The 24049-nt window shown below is 36.2% G+C and overlaps 1 protein-coding gene across 3 annotated transcripts; it reads left to right on the top strand.

Annotated features, from left to right (window-relative positions):
* Nucleotides 1-2521: 2521 nt before the first annotated feature.
* Nucleotides 2522-23331, top strand: LOC124182681 (glucose dehydrogenase [FAD, quinone]-like). Of its 3 annotated transcripts, none has more exons than XM_046570240.1 (5): nucleotides 2522-2561; nucleotides 13336-14609; nucleotides 14887-15166; nucleotides 15554-15971; nucleotides 22519-23331. In XM_046570240.1, exons 2-5 carry the CDS (start codon nucleotides 13363-13365, stop codon nucleotides 22521-22523), a joined length of 1950 nt encoding a protein of 649 aa, XP_046426196.1. In that variant the 5' UTR covers nucleotides 2522-2561; nucleotides 13336-13362; the 3' UTR covers nucleotides 22524-23331. The 3 variants fall into 3 exon arrangements, with proteins under 3 accessions (XP_046426196.1, XP_046426195.1, XP_046426194.1); XM_046570239.1 differs by lacking the exon at nucleotides 22519-23331 and adding an exon at nucleotides 19798-20390; XM_046570238.1 differs by lacking the exon at nucleotides 22519-23331 and having other exon boundaries at nucleotides 15554-16636.
* The last annotated feature ends 718 nt before the right edge of the window (nucleotides 23332-24049 follow it).

The following is a 24049-nucleotide window of genomic DNA, read 5'->3' as shown; positions in this document are numbered from 1 at the left end:
ATGTAGGGCAATATTAACGCAAATACTGGTCAGTGAAGATTACTATGAGCAATATTTGTAGTCATATGTATAGTCGTCCATTGACAATTAACGAACGAAATATTGTCATCAGTGCAGCTGATCTTTGTAGTCATCTGTATAGTTGATACATTATTTTCGATCTAGTATATCTGATGACTCGTGTTTTTATAATTTATTATGTAATTTTTTATATATTTTTATTTTGTTTTTACAAGATAAATCATGTAATACATTACACGTCAATTTTATTCAACACATTACATAATTTAGTATATGTTCATTTTCAGTAGCGCAGCCCCCACCAATTGCAATTGCCCGGTGCGCAACGGCTAATAGCAGATGCTCATACGCATGGTAAAGTTGCGAGCGGGAGTCCATAGAATCGTAGAAAAGCGACGCTGAACTTCGTCTATTCAACATTCGGCTCTGTTAGCGGTTAGACCTGATGTTGCTACTCTAATATCGGAAATTTCTCATATTAGCTCCGATTAGTTATATTCCTTCCGCCGTTGTTTGTCTCTGATTTTATCGTCTAATCGCATGAGTTTGATTAAATCAAGTCCCGCTTCTTATACTAAATTTATGCTAATCAATACGTATCGACGTACTGTGATTTGCTCTGTCTACTTCTGCTTCGGTTAGTTTGTACTCGTCAATTAAGGTAAGTCTTCTATTTTGGTTGCGTCTAACGCAACGGAGGGATCGGATTATGGCTTTTTATCACATTTTTTCGTAATATTACATTGGCCACAATTAACTATTTACGTAAATTCGAAAATTTGGTGATTTTAACGATGCATCTCTAGACGCCAGGTTCGATTCCTGGCTCCGTCGTTAATTTTTCGAAATGACCAAATTTTCGAATTTACATTCTTCAACAATTTTCTTCTCGTGATTAATGATATGCGCATCCTCATATAATTTAATAGACGGCTTTGCCCGTCTTACGTGGATTCTCATTAGAAGTAGGAATTCAAATGTAAACATATCATCTGCGCAATACATTCTTTAACGGTGCTTGAAGAGACGAAATTCTTAGTACATTAACTATTTACTACTGACTCATCACACCTGCTACTTGTTTCGCTTGATCCTTCACGGAAAATATTCTCAACTTGGGTGTAAATTCGTATCGTCAATCTTTTACTTATGGAAATTCAGCATTATCTGTAAGTTGGGGGTACAAATTGACACCAAAGTTGAGGGTTTCTTCCGTGAAGTATCTCTGTCGCATAAATGTAACACTTGCTAACTGATCGTAGTTTAATTAGCTTTTTCTTAATTAGTATGTTTTTATACACTTCATTCTGTCTTATTATAGTGGTGTTTTATAAAACTCAATAGCCGCGTGATTAATTTTTCGTCGGTGCAACATGTATTTTATTCATTTATTGACTTTGATATGTCTATTTATTCATTTATTTATTTATTTATTTATTTTATTATGGTACACAAATTCTATAGAGATGCATAAGCATCTGTACATAGAACCAGAAAAATACATCTAGTATAAAACATACGCATTGTAAGAACAAAAAATACAAAAAAATAATTTATTACTTATTGTCTATATTGCATAGCAAAGTGAAAAGTACCAAATTACACTCAAAATTACACAGTTATTAAAATAAAGACTAGTAATTAGAGGAAACAATCCAACATTTTAGTTTTTTCCTTAAGGTTTTTGCTTACACGCTAGTGACTTTAGATTGTTAGGTAACAGATTATAATACTTAATTGCCACATAGTATGCATTTTTAGTGCTAATCGTCTTATTAATTTTTGGTAGTGTTAGGAGATTAGATCTAGTTTGCAGATGTAATTGTCTATCAATTAATAGATTTTTACATTCATTATTATAATACATTATCGCACTAACAATAAAAGATTCATTAATATTAAGAGGAGCAGTGACATATTGAGTTACAATATTTTTTTTTTTTTTTTTTATTAATAAGAACGCAACGTATACCCGTCCAGTTATCAACGTCCTATCAATTTTCGTAGTCTGTTGAATCCTACCAACTATGCAATAAATTTGTACAGCACTTCAGCTACAACCAGAAAAGCCAAAATTAATAATACTCTGACAAAGTAAACAGTGGACGCAAATCGTTGACTTTGTCTTATTTTCTAAGCCCTCGTTTCTGCATTTAATTACCTCCGAAATACTGAGTCTTCTGTATTGAAATGATTAAAACTAAACTGATATGCATAACTTCAAAGTCAGAAACGAGTAAAAACGATGAATAATATCAATTTAGACGCATGTATTTATTTAAAATAGTAACTTTAGTGTCTTCAATACGACTCCTGTTTTACGACAATGGATAATATTTTGATGGTTCATCTCATGACATAAAACAGACTGAGACCGTCACAAATGTTTCGACGAGTGATATGAATAAATATTTTAACATTATTTTTTCAACCATCAATAATTCTTGTAGTATACGTGGTTTACGAGTTTTCGTGGAAAACATATTATTACTGCGCGTGAACAGAGCGCGTCGTAAATAAAAGGCCGTTAAGGGGGGGGGGTAAGGTTTTGCACTTTCGAAAATTCGAATTTTTTTTTATCTTATCTTATTGTTAAACATTTCAAGAATATATTCCCAAAATCTTAAGTCGATCTAAGCAAAACTCTTGAAGTTATTTTCTACTTAGTCTCCTGCCCTTTAACACTATAGCTCTGACAGCAGGTAAACAGCTTATTCATTTCTATCGTTCTGGTCCATTATCCTGTTTCGAGAATATTTTATTTATTAAAGACAGGTAAGTAAAGCCATAAAGACATATTTTATATTTGTATGCATACTATACACTGTACAATATTTTAAAACGAGAGACGAGCGTCAGTTTGTCGTTGTACGTTCGATCGTGCGCTTGTGATTTTTTCTCAAAACTACTTTTTCAAAGTCCGTGTTTACTGCCATTTGAAAACTGCTTGACCGATTCATTTCAAACTTGGTACACATTTTCTACATATGAAATATCTCCTCCCAACGTTTAGTTAATTTTTTTTTTTTTACATCAAGGGGGTTTCCCACCCACAAAATATTAGAATTTTTCGTGAAAAATAGCAGTTTACACTTTAGATGGCCACCAAAAATTTTTGAATGAAAAAAAAGTAATCAAAGAACATTGAGGGGAGGATTTGATGATACTTTGACTAAATTTTAATGGTTTTTGATATCAGATAATTTCCGACCGAGGTATAGTGAACACCGCAAATTGTTTTTTTTTTGCGACGTTCTGGGGCAAACTCTGTCACCAGCTTGTTTTTCAATATTTCCGCATGAAAAAATTACAGAATATTGTTATGTACAGTTTTGACGCTGAAATTAAAGTTGGAAAAAGCAGTTGGATTTACCGGCTCGATAAAGAGGCAATTTTGGTCGAAGTAAATGCTGTGTTCAGTCCCACGGCATCGATTGATCTGCTACGACGCCAGTTGGCCGAAATTTTCCGATCGCTAGTTCGACAATATAAAGAATTGCCCCCAAAAATTAACGCACGTGCTACGATGACTTCGGCACTCACGACGATCAATGCATTCAAAGAAAGTGCAACTTGGTCGGCCTACAAAGAACAATTGGATTGTTTCTTCCTTGTTAACGACATTGTTAACGAAAAAAAAAGTGCCACTTCTCATAACAAAATTATCTCCGGGTGTTTACGAAATTTTGAAAACCTTATGTACTCCAAAATCTTCACTGGAAAAGACTTACGAACAGTTAGCAAATCTCCTCTCGGAGCATTTCCAACCGAGTAAAGGGGAAGCGGTGGAACGCTATACATTTCGCCAGCGTAAACATGAGCCAGGGGAAAATGTACAGCAGTACGCCACAGAGCTACGTCGTTTAGCGACAAAATGTAACTTTGCGGATGCCGAAAGTCAAATAAAAGACCAACTCGTGCTAGGCATAACAAACAACAATATTCGATCGGATATTTTAAAGAAAGAGACGTTACCAAGCCTGACGGAGATCGTGAGAATGGCCACCGCTATCGAGTTGGGGAAAACTCGAGCAACTCAAGTAGGGGCGACGGAGGAGATCAAAACGAGCGTTTTCGCTCGACGCAATATATATCGAGGTATCGAGGCGAGGTGACAACCCGTCAACAAAGAGCTCGCACGACTCCACGTCCCGCAGAGACGGGTAAGCAACGAGATAATGCACAGCCTTGACGACAACACCGGGTGACGGTAGCTGTTATTGTTGTGGTAAAGCCGGACACAATAGAGCGAGTTGTACTCTACGTCTGAAATATTGTAGCGAATGTGGGAATCAGGGTCATATATTTAGAATATGTCCAAGAAACCGAAATCGTTATAGACGCCCATCGTGCGACGGTAATTCACACCAGAATGCAAATGCTGTAGGAACTGAAAGGGACGTGGAATCTGATTGCGGGGATGATCTTGAGTTAAATTTTAGCTTGGCAGATAAGGTCGAGGAGGACGAAGAGTACGGAGTTTTCTCAGCCGGTGAGGTTGACGGAAAGAACAGTGTTGAACCGTGCTTTGTTGACTTATGGGTAAATGAAAAAAAATTAAAAATGGAAGTAGACGCCGGGTCGGCGATTTCCGCTTTTTCGTTGAAAGTTAAAGGTAAATTGTTTCCGACTTTGGCGTTATCTGTAACCAAAAGAAAATTTGAAGCGTGCGACGGACGTAGAGTTTATCCAGCGGGAATTCTGAATGTTATGGTAGACTTTCGGGGTAAAAAAAATTTTCTTGCTGTACGTATACGACGGGGCGGGTCAACCACTCCTAGGCCGTGACTGGTTAGCAGCTTTCCAACTTTGGCCGCCCAGTTTTGTAGATAAGAATGAGCGAATTGACGAGTGTAAACAGATTGTTGATCACGAACTTCAAGGGCAATTTTCAAAAATTTGTGAGAAGTACCGCGTAATTTTGCAAAATTCATTCCGAAATGCGCACAAGAATTAAAACCACTTTATTCGTGTTTAAAAAAAGAGAACTTCGTATGGAGTCAGAAATGTACGAATGCATTCGATCAAATCAAACAAGATCTGGTACAGTCAAAATTGCTCGTACATTTTAACGCTTAGTTGCCAATTTTCTTAGTTTGCGATGCGTCTAAATATGCGGTAGGTGCCATGATCGGTCACGTCAGGCCGGATAACGAAGAGCGACCAATCGCATTCGCAAGCAAGACGTTAACCAAGGGGCAAATGAATTATCATCATCTGGATACAGAAGCGTGTGCAATAATCTTCGGCATCACTAAATTCTATGAATACTTATTCGGTCATGAATTCATCCTAAGAACGGATAGTAAACCATTGGTCCGCATTTTTAGGCCACTCGCTACGATACCGATCATGGCAACAGCCAGGGTGCAACGTTGGGCGATTTTCTTGTCTGCGTTCAATTATAAAATTGAATATATTCCGGGAAAACAAAACATGGTAGCCGACTGTTTGAGCAGATTGCCTGACAGCACGAAAAGCGATGAAAAGGAACATCATCTGTCAGGTGACGGCGTATATTTTTTTTTTTTTTTGAATTTCGTGACGGAAGAGTGTACGACGATTGATTGGAAAAATGTTCAAAGCGAGAAGATGAATGACACGATATTATGCAAGGTGAAACGTATGATATTTGACGGTTTCCCACCGACGATGGGCGAAAACGATGAGTTAAAACCGTATTTCGTAAGGCAAGACGCGCTAGACATCGAAGCCGGTTGTGTGCTGTGGGGTCATAGGGTGATAATACCTCACAAACTACGTGCAGCGGTTTTGTACGAGTTGCACGCGAGTCATTTCAAGATCACGAAGCTGAAAGCCATGGCCAGATCTTTCGTGTGGTGGCCAAAAATTGATAGTGATTTGGAAAATGTGGTAAAGGAGTGTGAGCAATGTCTAACAACACGTAAAGAGCCAGCCAAAACTGCTTTAACGCCATGGGTTTGGCCTACTACTCCGTGGAATCGAATCCATGCCGATTTCCTCGGACCCTTTTTTAATCACACTGTCCTTGTGGTGATTGACAGTCATTCCAAGTGGCCTGAGGCATTCGTCATGGGTTCGATAACAGCGGAAAAGACAATACTGATACTCGAGTCGCTTTTCAGCCGTTACGGTTTCCCCGTGCAACTCGTTACGGATAATGGACCGATTTTTACTAGCGAAAATTTTAAACGATTTTTGAAAAGTTGTGGGATGAAACATACTCTCACTCCACCCTATCACCCCGCAACCAACGGCGCAGCCGAGAGCTTTGTCAATAGGTTCAAAATTAAGGTTAGAAGCATTGTAAACTCGGGAAAAACATTCGACGAGGCAGTAATATTGTTCCTTATCGATTATCGATCAACGCCTCACAGCACAACGAACGAGACACCGTCTCATCTGTTTTTAGGACGAGAGTTGCGTACGCGATTTTCGTTACTACAGCCACCGGCAACCAATGTCAGGGCTTGGACCAAACAAAATGACCAAATTCAAGATCGTCAACCGAGCTGCGCAACAGCTTTCTCGGTGGGAGAGAGAGTGATGATTCGGGATTACCGTAAGGCGAAACCGAAGTGGATTGCGGCCAGAGTGACCAGAATTTTAACCCCATTCGTGGCGTATGAATGCCAGGTTGCAGATAGCGGCATCAGCTGTAAACGACACGTCGATCAAATGATTAAAGAAGTCCCCAGAAACGCCGAATCGCAGCGGGGCGAAAAACAAGATAATACGTATCGTACAGGCCGCGTCGATCGGCATGGTTGGCTGTCAAACATAATACACCGTGAGTGCGTGGGTGATATGTGTAGGCGATGTATGAACATTGTGAACATTACATGTTTTTTGTTGTTTTTATTTTGTATCAACTATCGTAATTCTCTTGGGCTCCCCGATACCTGCGTTGAAAAATATCTTCGATCAGGAGAGGGAGAGTGTAGTATACGTGGTATACGAGTTTTCGTGGAAAACATATTATTACTATTATACGATATTATGATTGTACATCGCGCTAGTGACTGAGAGAGGAGCAGTTGAAGACGAGCCCGTGAACAGAGCGCGTCGTAAATGAATTTTTATTGAAGAAACAATTAGTATAAATAATGTTATCCCAGTGGGGTATTGTCAAGTCACATTTGGAGAATACTCTGTGAAATTTTCGTGAAAAAATATAAAGATTTGAGCCAGTGGCAGCAACTCTTGTCCGACGCCTCGGAAAAAAAGCCTTTTGCGGTGGACATCAGAGCTCAAGACTGGATTATGTAAAAGACAAAAGCCAAAGCGATTCTTTCAGTTTATAAGTTTATCTAGGTAACCCTGTCGAGAAATTTTTTTTTTTTTCATTTTTGGATTTGTGGTGGCATTCTAAAGTCAAAAACCCGATTTTCGATCAAAATTAAAATTAAAAAAAAAAGAAACTCGACAGGGTTATCTCGCTAAATATGTGTAGAAAAAGTGTGTAAAAAATCAAACCGATCGGTTCAGTAGATTTTGAGTGACAGTCTCCACCGACTTTTAAAAAGCAAGTTGTGGGAAAATCGATTTATCCTGCCGCGCAAGTGCTGAAAATTCCATTTGAGGCACTCATACCAAAAATGCTGTAATACCGTCAACTTTTCTCGGATCGACTTGACATTTTGACAGAATATTCCTGAAATATCGTACTTTCACCTCAAAATTTTTTAAAAAATCATAAAAATTAAATACACACCCCCCCCCCCCCCCCCCCCCCCCAAATATAATCGTGTCTCTCGTTTCTATCCTCCCAGAATATTACAGTTCTGTTTTTACATCTGTGTGAATTTTTTTATTTACCGTAGCTCTTTACCTACAGTTATTGTTAGTGATATCTCAATCGATTTAAATGCGGGCTGATTTAAAATGATTCACAAACTTAAATATTCTATTCCTAAATTTTACTGTTAATTATCATCATTCAACGAAGTTTAACGATTACCTTGTAATATAAATAATGTTGGAGACATTATTTAACAATCTTTTTACTCTACCTAATCAATTCATCACATCACGAAAATGCGACATCCTCTAATAATCGGTAAGTAAAAGAATCATCCAGCTTGCAGTCCACTGGTTTATAATTACGCAATTCTGATACGACTATTGGCATTAGGGTTTAAAATTACTACTTCATCGCTAAAACTGAATCACTTACAGCTATTCTTTCACTCCCCAAATTAGAAATAGAAAAAATTCACTGATTCCCAGCTATAGGTATACCATTGTAAAAACACCAGTAGACACACGCCGACGATTCAGTGGCTTTTTACTAATCTTCTAATGATTTTCTGTACATATACATTAGGGTGGTTAAAAAAAAAATTTTTTGTTTTTACGCCCACAAATGTTAGGGTTTGTTAGAAATAAGATCATCCCTGTCTAGCTCAACCTTAACAGGTCGCTGTTTTGTTGATTGCGAGCTAGAAAACTCATCTTTCGGGAGGATCTTTTTTCTGTCAACACCACCATTTGAGAAGGATAGGAGTGAAATTTTTTTCTTTTTTTTCTTCATCTACCCTAATATTCACTGATGTTTCCCAACGGTATTCTTGTCATCGATTCATATTTAGGAAGCAGGATTAGATGAACTTATAATTTTTGAGTTCTGATCAAATCAGGACTGTTAGCGGAAATACATTCCGCCATAATTTCGGGAATATAATTATCCTACGACTTAGCTAAAAAGTTACCAATACAGAGAAGACCGCCCCCCTAAGCCGCTAATTATTTTTTATGGCTTTTGAGCACCAGGCACAAGTTGTTTTAATCTATGTCGAGCCAATTCGTCATTGTGATGTCATAATTAAAAAAAAAAAACGTGAGAATGAGAGTTTTACTTAAAATAAAATCTTGGGTTAGAGAAAAGGGGACAGCAACCGAGTATGAAAGTGAAGAAACGGCACTATTATTGGCAATGAGAGTAGTTCTATTGAGAGATCGCACCGTTCGTGTAAATTAATCTTATGTCGTGAGTAACTGATAGTAAGTCTAATTAAAAACATATATTTCACACAATACAGTACTTTCAATGCAATGGTTTTTCTTGACCATTATATCGCTCGAAAAATGCTTAATCATCGAAAAAATAATGAATAATTCAGTGCAGGTTTAAGTATTATGTCATACATACTCGGCACTTCTACCGAAAGGTTATGAGAGACCCATAGTATGTTATTTCCAACTCCAAAGTTGGTGGATGTTTCGTATCTACGATATTTTGAGGCCTCGATTCTGTTCTTCCACCCATTACCATTTTTACATATTCATGATCGCTCAACTGTTGAAAAAATCGGAATTATTTTCGAATCAAACAGGGAGCTTGAAATTCAAGTGTCAAATTATCAAGACATTGAGACAATTCATTCTTCATCGAAAAAAAGTACAAGTATTCTGAAATTATTTGAAACATCACAAGAAATTTTAAATCACCTCAAATTTGAAAACATCACGAAGATTTCACTTACATCAAATTACACGAAAAAATGTGAGTAATGGGAAAAAAATTGTCATGTTTTATCGGATAGAGTACCGGGAACACCTGTCACGCTAGCAAGGTAAACCATTTTTATTTGCTTACGAATATCTGATGGAGCGCCTAATCATATGTTAACCGGATATAGCGTTCCAGAATCGAAATCAAATATTGTAATCAGTCGTTTCAGGTTGTTTTGGTAGTACATTCAGTCGTAATGTATTTGCAACGAAAATTGGAAATGGAAATGGCCGGAAATATTTCCAAGTTATGTCACATTGCCGTCAACCAAAAAGTATGCTAACGAAACAGAATTTGTCATATCTTACGGACGGAAATTATTTTGCAGACGGAATTCCAACCCCTTAGAGTGTAGCCGTTTATAAAGTCTTTGCAATGAAATTTTTTTATAATGAAATGAAATACTTCCAATGTGTTAGAACAGACCTAAAGCATATAAAAGCAGATCTTGCCTGGGAAGAATCAGTTTAAGAATACCAATCAGGGTCACGTTATGAGGATATTTGATCTGAAAATATATTTCTGAAATGAAACGTCGTTATTATGTCATGATGACAGGAATGAAAATTAGAAGCGTCAATGCAATTACAGTCCGTTTTCACTGAACTAAAAAATATATCTCTAGACGATAATAGTTATTTATGCTACATGTGGGATAAGTAGCAAATAATCGGACAGTCGTGTTGTTGCGACATGAGCAGCGTAAGGTTTATGGGACATTCGCATGAAGACGAGTGTGGTAGATATCGCTACGAGCCGTCAGGCGAGTTGCGACAAGCACACGAGTCTTCATATGAATGTCTCGTAAACCTTACAGCGAATGTCGTAATCGCGACTGTCATATTTGCTACTTATCCCACACATAGAATACAATATTTTTTATAAAAACTGATCTGGAAGTCGAATTTGAGAGTAATATAATTTTAAAAATAATTTTTTCAATTATTTTAAATTTTTATTTTATTGCATAAAAATTATAGTTTTATACAGTATGAATATCTTTTTTATTTAATAATCAAATTTCAATATTATATTTTATATTAGATTTTTAATTTGAATAGCAAATTATTTATCATGGAAATAAAATGACACATTTGAACAATTGTTTAAAGTGAGAATAATGTTTTTACCCGGAAATTTAATATTAGATGATAAATCAACTCTTTCATTAATAGTGGAATTATTGTTGATTTGTGATAATGGTTGATTTGTATCAACAAATTCAGTTGAGTTAGGTTTTGCCTTTTTTAATGGAAGTATTTCTAAGTTTTCGTTTTCTTCATAGCCATGACTTTGGTTACTTTGTTCTTGGATACTAGTAGTTATATCAGTTGATGATGTAGAAGTACTTGGACATTCCGCACCATTGATAGTTATGTTTTGTCCTATTTTTTTCACCAATCCTTTGTTTATTTTTAATTGAGTCTTCTATGTATCCTTCTGCTACTTTGTTTGATTGCCACCCTCCGTGTCTTTTTATTGTCGTTAGGTCAGCTCCAGAATCAGCAAGAAGAGTCGTAGATGTTCGGCGGAAACTGTGGTCCGTGTATAATTCTGGTTCTCATAGATTTAAAAAAGATGCTATTTCTTTAGGCATACTTCCAAATTTGTTTATACCGATTGGTTGTCTTGTACATTTACCTTTTTGGAAGTTTAAGAAAAACTTAGTATACTTGCAGTTTGTAGGCCGACAGTTTATATATTTTTTTACGATGGTACAAAATTTATCTGTTATTGTGAAAGAACGTGTTTTATGTGTTTTAGTGTCTGGTAAAGTTACTAAGATCAAAGAATTTTCATATTCTTGGACATTACTAATGTCTACATTCCATAGTTCTTCTCGTCTACAAGCGCCATTTATACCAAAGATCATTATGACCTGAAAAAAAATTCATTTTAGTATATTTTGTAGTTAATATAATTAATTAATAAATTATATAGACATTACAGTTTTTACCTTTTGATCTAATCGTTCGGTATCGGGTGCAGTATTCAAGAAATTTGAAACATCTTGACGTGAAAACTTTGGCTTTTTTAGGTTTAAATCCAACGTTGAGTTTTTTTAATAAAGCAATAAGTTTATGATATGTTTCAATGTTAATATTCTGATTAATCATCAGTTTTTTTTTAGCATTGAATATTGTGGCGAGAAAGATGATGGCTTTAAAATTTGATGATAAATCATTAAAATAAGCTAATAAAACATTTTCGGAGAATGAAGTTGTATTTTTTTCAGTTCTCCAAGACATCAATTTGTCGTAAGCATTCGTGTATTTTTCTTTTGACACTTCTGGTAGTAAATTTGTTGTCGCATTTTTAGCTGAATCAATTAATTGTGGTGGAGTTAAAATTTTTTTTAAGTCATCCATTGTTTTAAACTTTTATTTTAGCACTTTTTTAAATCACACTGTTTTTTTTTGTGTTAAACACAGTTATGCGTTGCGATGTAAATAAATTAGGGTTAGAGCTGATCACTTATCTTTAGTATATGATTTACATGAACGATAAAACTTAAATTACTATAGCGGAATCAGATGGCATTTGAGTAGTTTCTAGTAAATTGAAAAAGATAGAGACTTAGAATACCGCGGGCATAATGATGTGTTGGATTACAATCCTAAGATTAGATTCAACAGTCGTGGGTTATTATATGTTTATTGAGATTGAGTTTGTTTCGTGCTCGGCCGACTGTAGCGCTGTAGGTTTCCCTGTGTTGCCAACATAACTGTAGTGTAAAAAATTAGCCGTCTCAGATTCATTGTCCCAAAGTGTACATACATGCACATGAGGGTGAGCCATAAAAACTAACCTATCGAATCTATGGTTTTAAAAGGACCTATTTCCTGAAAAAAAAATTCTCTCGTTTGGAAAAATTTATAGCTCAATTTTAAAAGGTGTCGCTGGCCATTTGAAATTTCCCATTTAAAGAACACGCAAAAAATTTGCAAGCCATATTCTTGTAGGGCATTAAATTCTCTAAAAAAAGACCTCCAAGTTGATTTTCTAGACTCAAAAATGCACATACTTACGAGGCGTGAAAGTCGAATAGAAGCAGAAATATGCAGTTTTAGGGCTCTGTGGTTGAAAGTATCCATAAGAAATGAAAAAAGTTAAACTAAAATGAAATAAGGTGTGTGAAAAATGTTGTTTATAAACTAGATTCGTCAAAGAAGTAGAGCTTCAACTCATTTATTTATTTTTTATTGCACTTTTGAACATTAATATTCTTTTTAATTGTTGCTAAAACTTTGTTTGTTACAATTAGGATATTGGTAGCGATGTAATTGTACTACTTGCAAACTACATTGTTTTTGTTCCTAATTTTTTGTTAAAGTTCGATAGTAATTTTGTATTAACGCTATACTGCATATTTCCGCTCTTCTACGAATTTCACGGCCCGTAAGTATACGAATTTGGAGTCTAAAAAATCAACTCCAGGGTCTTTTTTTAGAGAATTTAATGCCTTGCCATAATATGCTTGGAAAATTTTTTCAATTCAAACGGTTCAATAGTTACAGCATTTTGAATGAATTTTTTTTTTTTTTTGTGTGTTATTTAGATGGGAAATTTCAAGTGGCCAGCGACACCTTTTAAAATTGAGCTAAAAATTTTTCCGAATGAGAGAATTTTTTTCTCAATAAATAGGTCCTTTTAAGACCATAGATTCGATAGGTTAGTTTTTTTGGCTCACCCTAATGCACATGATTTCTCACTGTACGAAAATGATTTTTGCAATCGATGATCATTTGGAACAAATAGTACGATACCATTTTCAGTTACGGGAAAAGTAATAACTATATTCTTTGTTTTTGATACAGTGAAAGAATTCTTGGTGATAAAACGCCATGGCGATAGAAATTCCACGATGTATAGAAACCACGATATCAGCTCCACTGATACAATGGAGTTTCGAGGGCCTTCGAACAGCTTTATCCATCGGATCAATGGTTGGGTTTATGGCATTTTTAGAACTTCTGATAATGTTCATGCGACCAGACATCGTCGATAGGGACAACAGAGTACGCGTTGTGTCTCCGGAAGACATGCTTAGCACTTATGACTTTGTGATAATTGGTGGCGGATCTGCAGGCGGTGTACTTGCCAACAGATTAACAGAGAATGCAGACTGGAATGTTTTGCTACTGGAAGCTGGCGACGACGAAGCGGTCATATCTGAGATACCCGCGATGTTCCTTAGTATTCAACGTACTTACATGGACTGGGCGTTCAAGACTGAACCTTCAACTAACTATTGCAAAGGCATGATTAACAATCAGTGCAGTTGGCCCAGAGGCAAGACACTTGGTGGTAGCAGTGCTATCAATTATATGCTATATGTACGGGCAAACCGTAAGGATTACGACATGTGGCGAGACCTGGGCAATCCAGGATGGGGATACGATGATATTTTGCCATATTTTATAAAATCAGAGAACATCTCGATTTCCGATCTTCGTGAATCACCTTATCACGGAACCAAGGGCTATCTCACCGTGGAAACTTACAAATACAAGCATCCGATTGGAAGTTATTTCATGAAGGCCATTCAGGAAATGGGTTACGACGAAGTGGATTCCAACGGAGAGACGCAAACTGGAGCTGCGTATCCACAAGGCACTCTTCAAAATGGCCTCAGATGCAGCGTGGCGAAAGCTTACCTTCGCTCCATATCTAATCGATCAAATCTTCACATCAGCACAAATTCAATGGTTCATAAGATTTTGATAAATGAAACGACGAAAAAAGCTTACGGCGTCGAGTTTGTTCGAGAGAACGTAAGGTACACCGTTCGTGCTAAGAATGAGGTGATACTATCTGCGGGTAGTGTACAATCACCTCAGCTACTTATGCTCTCAGGAATTGGTCCGAAAAAGGATCTAGAGGAGATTGGAATCCGCGTTATTCTCGATAGCCCTGGAGTTGGGCAAAATCTTCAGGACCATGTCGCACTCGGCGGACTTACCTACTTGATTGATCCACCATATAATCTGTCAACATCGACATTTTCAGCTGCAGAACAGTTTTTGATCCAACGTGAAGGTCCACTGTACGATGCTTCATTGTCCGAAGTACTGGCATTTATAAATACAAGGTAATTGCATTGATAATTACTTAGCAAGAATATATTTTAATGGCAAGTAGACTTTTACATCGCCGACAGTAGATTTCACGTACACAAGTTAAATCAGTTTAAGTCCAAAATCTGTAAGATTTGTGACTAGACAATGAACCAAGCGTCTTGCTGAAGATTTTCTTTTCATAGCAATTGATATAGATATACGCGAAAAAAGCTTTCGTATCAACCTCGCACGTGCACAATGCTTTAACCACGTATAGATCTGTGCTATTTTATCAGTTGATGCTTTCAGGTATGCGAACAGTTCCGAGGATTATCCAGATATCCAATTGTTCTTGGGATCAACGGCTGATAATTTGAATAAAGCAGGTATTGAGCACGGTTTCGGTGTGAGAACAGACTTCTACGACAGTTTGAATGCAGATATCATCGGTAATGATTCATACGGTGTAATAACATTGTTATTGCACCCAAAGAGCAGAGGTTACATCAAACTGAGAAATAGTAATATTACAAGCCCTCCGATTATAGTTCCAAATTACTTCGATGACCCACATGATTTGGATGTTTTGGTAAGTTAATAATCTTCAGTGGCAGAGGGTCTGGTTCCGTGCTGTATATTAAATTTGAAAAAGAAAGTACAATTTTTCTCTTCATTTGCATCATTTCCAAAGATTTGGTATTCGCCGAAAGAGCTTCGATTGTAAAGTAAAAATCTCACTTCGGGGTAAGAGCTGATGTTACTCATTTTCGGGCCACGTGTTGACGAAAAAATTATCCATTTCTTTATTCACAGTAGCATCGATTAAGTTTCATTTTGTCGAAATTTTCTCGTTGCGGGAAAAAAAATCAATCTCCTCTGTAAAATTGATATGCAAACTGAGGGTGAAGTTCTAATACTCTAACCGACAATATATTTATACGTTTTGATACGTATTGATCGATATCGCGTATTACAGGCAGAAGGAGCCGTTGTTGTCTACAATTTTAGCCAGACTCCGACTATGAAGAAACTTAACGCAACAGCTAATCCCAATTTGATTTCCGACTGTGCGCACTTAAATTTTCCATCTCACGACTATTGGCGCTGCTACTCACGATTCTATTCGCTGACGATTTACCATCCAACTTCAACTTGTAAAATGGGCCCCGATGACGATGGAATGGCCGTAGTTGATCCCCGCCTGCGAGTCCGCGGGGTGGAAGGTCTTCGAGTAGTGGACGCTTCAATAATGCCAAACATAGTATCTGGCAATACCAACGCTCCAGTAATTATGATCGCAGAAAAGGCAGCGGATCTCATTAAGGAAGATTGGTGTGTTTATCCACGTGCACGGAACCAATCTGCCGATTCCGACGCAAATTGCAACTCCACAAGTAATGTTTTTCTGTCATCTATACAATTTCGGTATTTCATATTTGCTTATTGTGTGTATGCTTATTTTGAAAACTCATTCTACATTTAACTCAGAATACAAGAAAAGAGTTCTACAATATGAGCTAAGCAATAACTAATCACTCGATACATGGCGAACTGCAATATGTTTTTTTAATTATACGTATATTGAGCTCGTCGCGATTGTCATTATCCAAAAAGTGACGACGGTTTTTAACAAGTAATTAAATTTCTGGTTCGGCGAGTGTCAGAAATGTTCACAGATTGTTGAGCTAATTATACACTTCCGGATGTGGATGGCCGATTTAAGGCCATCCGTGTCGCCTGCTATACAGGTTAAATGGATGGTGGCAAACGACATTAGCAGCCTTGCATCAGTCAGAATCTACCTCGGTAGGTGTACATGTGAGCTTTTATTTATAGTACAAAGAACTGTGAGCTAGTATTTAGATTATGTGAAATATAGAAGTGTAAATAATTGTTTTTGCCTATATTCTGATTAATGTGGGGGTCCAAAACATATGTCAATAAGGGGACGGTGAAGAATTTGAGTCTATTGTCAACATAAAAGAAAAAATATGAAATAAATGGACAGGCTTACAAAAAAAAAAAAAAATTAAGAGTACGATAATAAATATGACATTGACTATAAATGGAAAAAATTAAATATAAATAAAACATTATTGAAATATAGATAACATGAATAAAACGTGAGTTAAAAATAAATAAAATTTAAATAAAATATAACTAAAATGTAGATGAAATATAACTAAAATATAAATAACATTTAAAAACTCTTTAAATCCTGTCCATTGTTCTAACGATTAAAATTACACATTCATTCCAAACATTCACAAATAAATTAAGATAAAATACGCCGGAATTCACACTGGGATATAAAATTGTCTATAGTGATAATGTAAAAAGTTGGTCAGTCATAAATATATTAAAAATCACTTATCCCTTGATTTAATACTCGGCAGCAGCTCCGTCGTGTAATTGTCCGTGTGATTTTGCGAATCTTTCGATAAAATTTGGAATCCACGGTCTTAAGTTTTCTTCGCGGCGATTCCGTAATGCGAAGAAGTTTGTAAAAATTGTTGATTCCTTGGATCTCGTGACTTAGTTTTGTTTTTTATTTTTGACTTACACGATAAGATTCGTACGGCTATTTACTGGCGATGTCGATGTGTTAATTTAATTTGAATTATTGTTTACAATGATTAAACAATCACTACGGGGAATTATAAACCGGTTGGTTGGGTGTCTTCCCGTAGACTCTCTCAAATTCTGAGCCGTTTCTCCCGCCTGACGCCTAAATCGAGATGGTTGTGCTAAGCAACATTTCGCGGGCACTTTTGAATTTATAATATCGTCACAAAAAGTTTATTTCAAGTTTGAAAATTAGTAAATTCGTGGTTGGAATAAAATAAAGATACATATTTCAGGATATGAAACTACTGTTTCTTTATTGGAATGGATTCCCATCTAGTGTATTTCCCGTGTAACAGCGTGAACTTGTGCGAACATATTTTGCTCCGCTTTGAAGTTGGGAATCTTACTTTTACTCTCAACTTTACCCGCGAGGAGGGGGGAGGGTGCAATGGGGATGAAATCTTGAGATTTCATTTAGAAAAAACACAAGGAAGGCAGTTTACAAAATTTGAGAAATTCCTAAATATAATAAAATTACTGATTGTTCTCCTCTTCTACATTTACATAATCATTGATAGTTACGTCCTTACAGTAATAACACGTTGAATTGAAAAACTAGAAACCAGGAATGTACGATTAATCGACGGCCTTGATTTATCGTTCTTATCGTATTATCGTTACCACAAACAAATTAATCGTCGATTTGGGCATTCTGTTAGCTTCGTTGCAGCCATTTTCTTTCAAAAAAAGTATGAAATTACCAAAACTCATCAATGCAGTCTGGCAGCTCACTGTGTGTGTGAGCCGATTCACGAACCTTAGGATAGCTTTTCGGGATGAAAATTTCGATTCGCCTGCATTTGGATATATTTTATTGCATGCTAAGATATGAAAATCTTTCAATTTTTAAGACTCTAGAAACTTCAAAATCATCAAGATGCCTTCCAAAATGTGTACTTTTACACACATCGCTCTTCAAATAAACAAGCCTCAGAATTCAAGAAAATAGTACGTTATGTAACAAGGGAATAAAGACGGAGATTATTCCCGCATGTAGGTTTACTGCCCGAGCGAACCAAGAGATTTGTCGACTTGTATTCCTGTGTTTCATATAATATTTGATTTCTGACTCAACTCCGGCCACATTATTAACTTGAAAATAGGCACTCCATATATCTTTCGCAATATTGGGTTTAAAATTGAGAACGTAGATTAATCATGAGAAAATGTATTTTCAAAAATGCATACGATTAATATATGGGTGCTGGTCGGCTGGAGCTGGAGGGAGAGGGCGGACATATATTCGATGTGTCATTAAATAAAAAAAATAGGCCATTGAACGTCGCACAATCATCTTATATCAATGTGTATACTCATATTTAAATCCTTCTTTAAACCAAGGAATGTGATAAATTTCAACTTCACTCATGGAAGGGTTACGAGTTTACTGAGTACTTTAAAAATTTTAGATTTAAACTCATTATAATTCTTTTATTCGTACGTAAGTGTGATCATTTTATGAGTTTGGCAGGTAGAATATTATTGAAATTTTATAACAATACGTATGGCCAGTTTGACCAACTTTTTGAACCTTCATCACTACTCTTTCTTCGCCGAAGGCGAACTGTCGACGCTAAATAAAAAAAAAAAAAAAGGAGAAAAAAATCAAAAAATAATTTGAGGCCATGTTTCCCGCAAATCTCATTTTACTGAAAAGTTAAGAGGGAATAATATGCTACTTTCGTCCCACTTTTCAGGTCAAAAAAGTCAACATTATGGCTCAGTCGGGATGAAAAACATTTTTCCTAGCACTTATTTCTGAGGATATTTTACCTTAGAACAGATTTCATATTTAGAAAGACCAGAATTTCTTACACAAAAGACATATGCGGATATATTTATTGCCAACGACAGGGAGTGCAAAAACTTGTAAATAGTGATGACAGTGATCAACGAGTTTCGTGTAAACAGTAAGGTCTAGAGATCTTAAATTTTAAGTATTTTTATCACCCAGTCTGTGTACGCTATAATTTTTCAAAATTGCATACATCAAAATCGATTTTTTTTCTTGCAAAGCTGTGCGAAGGTTCGTGGATCGACCAATTTAATACAACTGCTTGAGGGTTTTGCGAAACTGCTGGTTCTCTGCCATAGGAGCGAAACCTCTAGTAAAAGTGCAAGAAGTTACACGAAAGTTTTTTAGAGCAATCTTCGCGTCACTCAAATTAACGTGATTTCTAGTTACTTGGCCCTGGCCCTGGGAGGTCTAAGCGCCACAGGATATCAAGTCTAAAGAGCACCCTTTTTACGCTCCTTCCTATCACCGTTGCGTGATTCCGTGATTCAATGCCAAGGCTTCTGATTACGTTTCTGCATCTTCATTACCGTCACAATCGCCCCAAATGCTTGTTTCAAACTTTGCATGCACATGACATCTGGCCAAACAATTTATCGCATTAGAATAAGTGGAACCGCTCAGTTGGTTTAATACCGATTTCCCACAAAATACATTTGGTATTCCCATGGGAGATAGTTTACCTTCCGTTACAGCGAAGTAATGTGTAGGCTAATCCACTAGTAACCTATATTTCCACTTGTAATTCGACCGTCGATACGGTGCTGATATCACTGATCTCTGTATTGACTGGATAGTGAACTGGCGCCGCTGAGTGGACCTAATTGATCAGCGCCATTTGCAGTTTTTACGGGTCCGTTTCAAAAGCAGTTCAAATCTGAAACCAGCTCGATGGTGGCGGAAAATAAAATAGAAGTGAGCAAGTTAACGAATTGCGATAAACGGTAAAGCCTAGTGCCTGAAACTAGGAAAAAGGTTAGCAAATTAATAAAAATAGTAAAGTATTCGTGTTGTGGAAAATGTTGAAGCCGCAAGAGAACAAATCACAGGTTAGCTTTTGCCCTTGCTTAAAATTGTTACTCAGTTGTCAAACAGCCTATTTGTAAGTAATGAACCTCTTTGTGCCGATTTATTTTTTGTTTTCCACTGTTTTATAATGTATTTGATCACTGATACTGATAAATTTACACCGTATGTGTTACTGAAATAAAACAATTCAATTGATGCTAAAAATACAAAATAAAAGCTTAAAGGTCAGAAATAATATTTCCATCGTCCATAACCAATATCCTTTTTTTCATTAGAATTCTATTTAAATCGGCTGGTTTTAATCCCGAATGACCGGTCTTTTAAAAAAATACGCGTTTTTTTGTTATATGTACAGTCGAACTACTGTAGAGGTAACCACATACTGAATAAAGTTTTCAAATTTACTCAAAACATTTGGCAACGTGTGAATAAACTAAGCTTTGAACCGTATATCCGATCAAATTTCCCGCTTCTAAAGAGCCCCAATATTGTCCTTTCCGCCGACCCCCCGGCCCTTCATCCGCCTCCCAATGGTTCCAGGCTGTAACATGTAGACAGGGTACCCGTCCACTATCTAGTCTATTTGGCGATCAGTGGTTGATATTTTCAGTAACGCTATCATTTGCCACCATTAAACCACGCTTTGTGGCGGGAATATAAGTTCCCGTTAAGTGCCATGCATAGCATACATTTTGCTGTATCGAACGACGTTGCAACTCATTTTCGTGGGTATATGAGAACTTCCACCCGGTTGTTTCTAAGTTGCGGAAATTCCATGAATGTAGTTTTTACATCTGGATACCAACAACAAGCGAAAAGACTGAAATTACGGGTAATTACGTATTAACTATTCAAATGCGACATATTTCTTGTCTCGTAGTCATTCATTATGTATGTATATGTATAATGACCGGTGCACGTAATAAACGGTCAGTACAGGATTCTCTCGTACATTTGTCATGCATCATAAATAACAGCACGACCGCAATTCGACCTAACTATGTAACGTAGGTACAAGCCTTGGATGTAACGTATTAAATACAAGCTTGACGAACGGTCATAAATGTTTCTGTCGACATTTTACACCAAATTTAACTAGCTACGAAATATTAATATAATCATGTATATAACAATGTATTATGTTTTTGAAAGAAAGCAACATAATTTTCAGCATCTCGAAATACCCGCTTCTGTGTTCAATTTCGTACTAATGACCGATTTTACGGGGGTGCCTCGAGCGATTTTGACGTTAACGTTATATATACAGGGTGTCTCATTTTAATCAATCCAATATAATAAAGAAATAGCATGGATTCTACGAAAGCACAATTGTAAATTTTGGATATCATGCCATTTCTGTATTTCTACTTCAAGTGAGAATGAATTGTAGTGTTTTTATTCAGAATTGCGTATAGAATGGGGTTGTTTTCTCTTTTTCGCGTTTGAGATACGTGGACTGCGATATTTGGAGATATATGCAAAATATCGCATTCGACTAGAGAACACCCTTAGTTCAGACAAGTATGTAACTTAGGGTGATCTCTACTTAGGGTGTTGATGATTTTTTTTCAGACCACGCCACTAATCAACTATAAATAATTCAAAAACAATTTCCTAATTCTTTCAGATTTTTATATCAATTCCAACCCGTGCCTGTAAATGGATGGATATCACCATTTAAAATACACTTGTTTCAGATACATTCTCAGCATATATTTTATTGTAAGAGTGACGATGTTCGAATCAATCTGTAATTGCGAAGATTTAGTGAGTATTAGTGCTACTATCTGAGAAAAAATTCACCCCACCATACCAACCAATCTCGACGAATTGCACACCCTAGAAATTTGACTTTTTATTTTTATTTATAAGAAATGCAATTGTCTATATTACCTGGTATGATGATGTGAAATTTTTCTCAGATAGTTGCACTCATGCTCACAGAACCTCACATTCATGGATTTTTTCGAAAATTATTACTCTTACAGTAAAATATATACTAACAACGTGTCCGAAACACGTGTATTTTAAACTGGGAAATCCTTCCACTTACAGGCACAGGTTACAGTTGATATAAAAATCTGAAAAAAATTGTGAATTGGTTTTCAATTATTTATAGTTGATTTGGTGGGGTGATCCGGAATAAATTCGTCAACATTCTAAATGAGAACCACCCTAATGTAACTGTGGAACGATTTTTCGATATCACTGGACGAAGCAGTGAGATCCAAACTCACGACCCATTCTTGCGAGGCGCATATATAGTACTTGGCTTTATTTTCACATTTGACAGCAAAGATTGGCGACTCGTATTTGCGCTCTACTTTCTACCCACCTAAGTCTAAAAATACGTACTTGGCGCATTTTTTTACATTCATAATGTATTTGCCATGTATACAAATTTCCATTTTAGACAGCTGGTTTGTGAATTCCATGTGACATAGTACAGTATAGTAAATGCATTGTAAATTTCATGTTCTTTTTTACAGCTTAGTTCTCGACAGCGGTCACCGGAATACGGGTACAGCTTGTCTATTCGATTTAGTCTTAGCGTAGCGCACAGAAAGAAAAGTGATGTAAAAAATAAATCCCTACCTACAAAAATCAATATTTTCTGCTTATTTGAACGTATACCGCATAAATCGAAAAATCAAATGAGTATTTTTAGCACGGTTTTGATAATTTCAAATAACCCATTCATAATTTCTCATTTCACTTACGACTAAACGGAATAGAGAAGCTGTATCTAGTTTGGCGTGCCGGACCCTACCTGCCCTGACTGAGGGACCGAGGTATTTAACCGAGTGGAACATAGTCAAGACCTCTGCAGGGACCGCCAGACGTTACTACAGCGAAGCGAGATACCGGCCGAGCAACTCTGACATCGCAAGGTTCATTCTTACCAACTGTTGCATAAGATTTTAGTTTGCGAGATATTGAATGAAATAAGAAACTTTCAAATATTCTCATGTATTTAAATATATAATATTTGCAAAATCAGACAGATTTTTCATTCAGAATTGAACGTGATTAGTAAAACTCTGATAACTTGTCAGTTGATCAAGTAGGGATCGCTCGGAACTTTCAAGGCATTCATTTTATCCTCGCTCAACTGCTATGTCGCTCGACAAAGATAAAACTGAACTTCAATTCTGGTACGAGGTAGCAGCATATGGTTAGAAAGTGAAAAACTCAATAAATGCGATGAGTGTCGTTCACGATGATTTCTGTTGTACTGCCAGTTGAGCTGCAGTACTGAACTGGATTTGTTCGAGAAATAAAAATGGATGAAACGCTTAATTTATTTCGCAACATAGAAATTAATTCTTATCGTAGATGCTGAATGACTATACTATAATAAAAACACTCAATTATGCATGCTATAAAAATTCTGAAATTGCGTTGATATATATTTTGTCAAAAATATCTTCTTCAAACCTAAGACTAGATTAATAAATTTTTCAACACATTCTCTACTAATCGTCTAATTGTAAGGTTGGGTGTTTTTTCAACTATTCAGTTATTTGCGACGAATTGCAAACTGATAACAAGTATATTTCCTTTAACCATTATCAAAAAATGAGGATTCTGTAGAGAAAAAAACGGCTCGAAATTTTTCATGATATTCAAATCTTACAGTTTCATTGTCGATGTGACAAAGAATCGTATGTATTTCAAATTCAGCTCAATTGACATGAACGGCACACCAATTGTATTTCTTTCTTTTTTCTTATTAATATCTACAAATAGTATTGCGGAGAATCTCTCCTCATAACTCACCTGCCTGGTCACGAATATCATCGAAATTTTTCTCTGTTAAATATAATTATATGTGATCTTATCATTTTAAATTTACGCAGTTGTATCGACCATGGCAGCAGTTTAATTGATGTATCTAAAATTTTTACCGTTATACGTTTCTTGAAATAAATCAATTCTTTACCTGCAAAATTTACGTTGCAACTATTCTTCTACTATTTTGAATTTACACGGAATAATTTTCTCACACAAAATATTTTT

This window comes from Neodiprion fabricii, chromosome 5 (assembly GCF_021155785.1).
Source record: "Neodiprion fabricii isolate iyNeoFabr1 chromosome 5, iyNeoFabr1.1, whole genome shotgun sequence".
Lineage (NCBI taxonomy): Eukaryota > Metazoa > Arthropoda > Insecta > Hymenoptera > Diprionidae > Neodiprion > Neodiprion fabricii.
The sequence above is the reverse complement of the archived record's forward strand: the minus strand, read 5'-3'. Positions and strand labels throughout refer to the sequence as shown.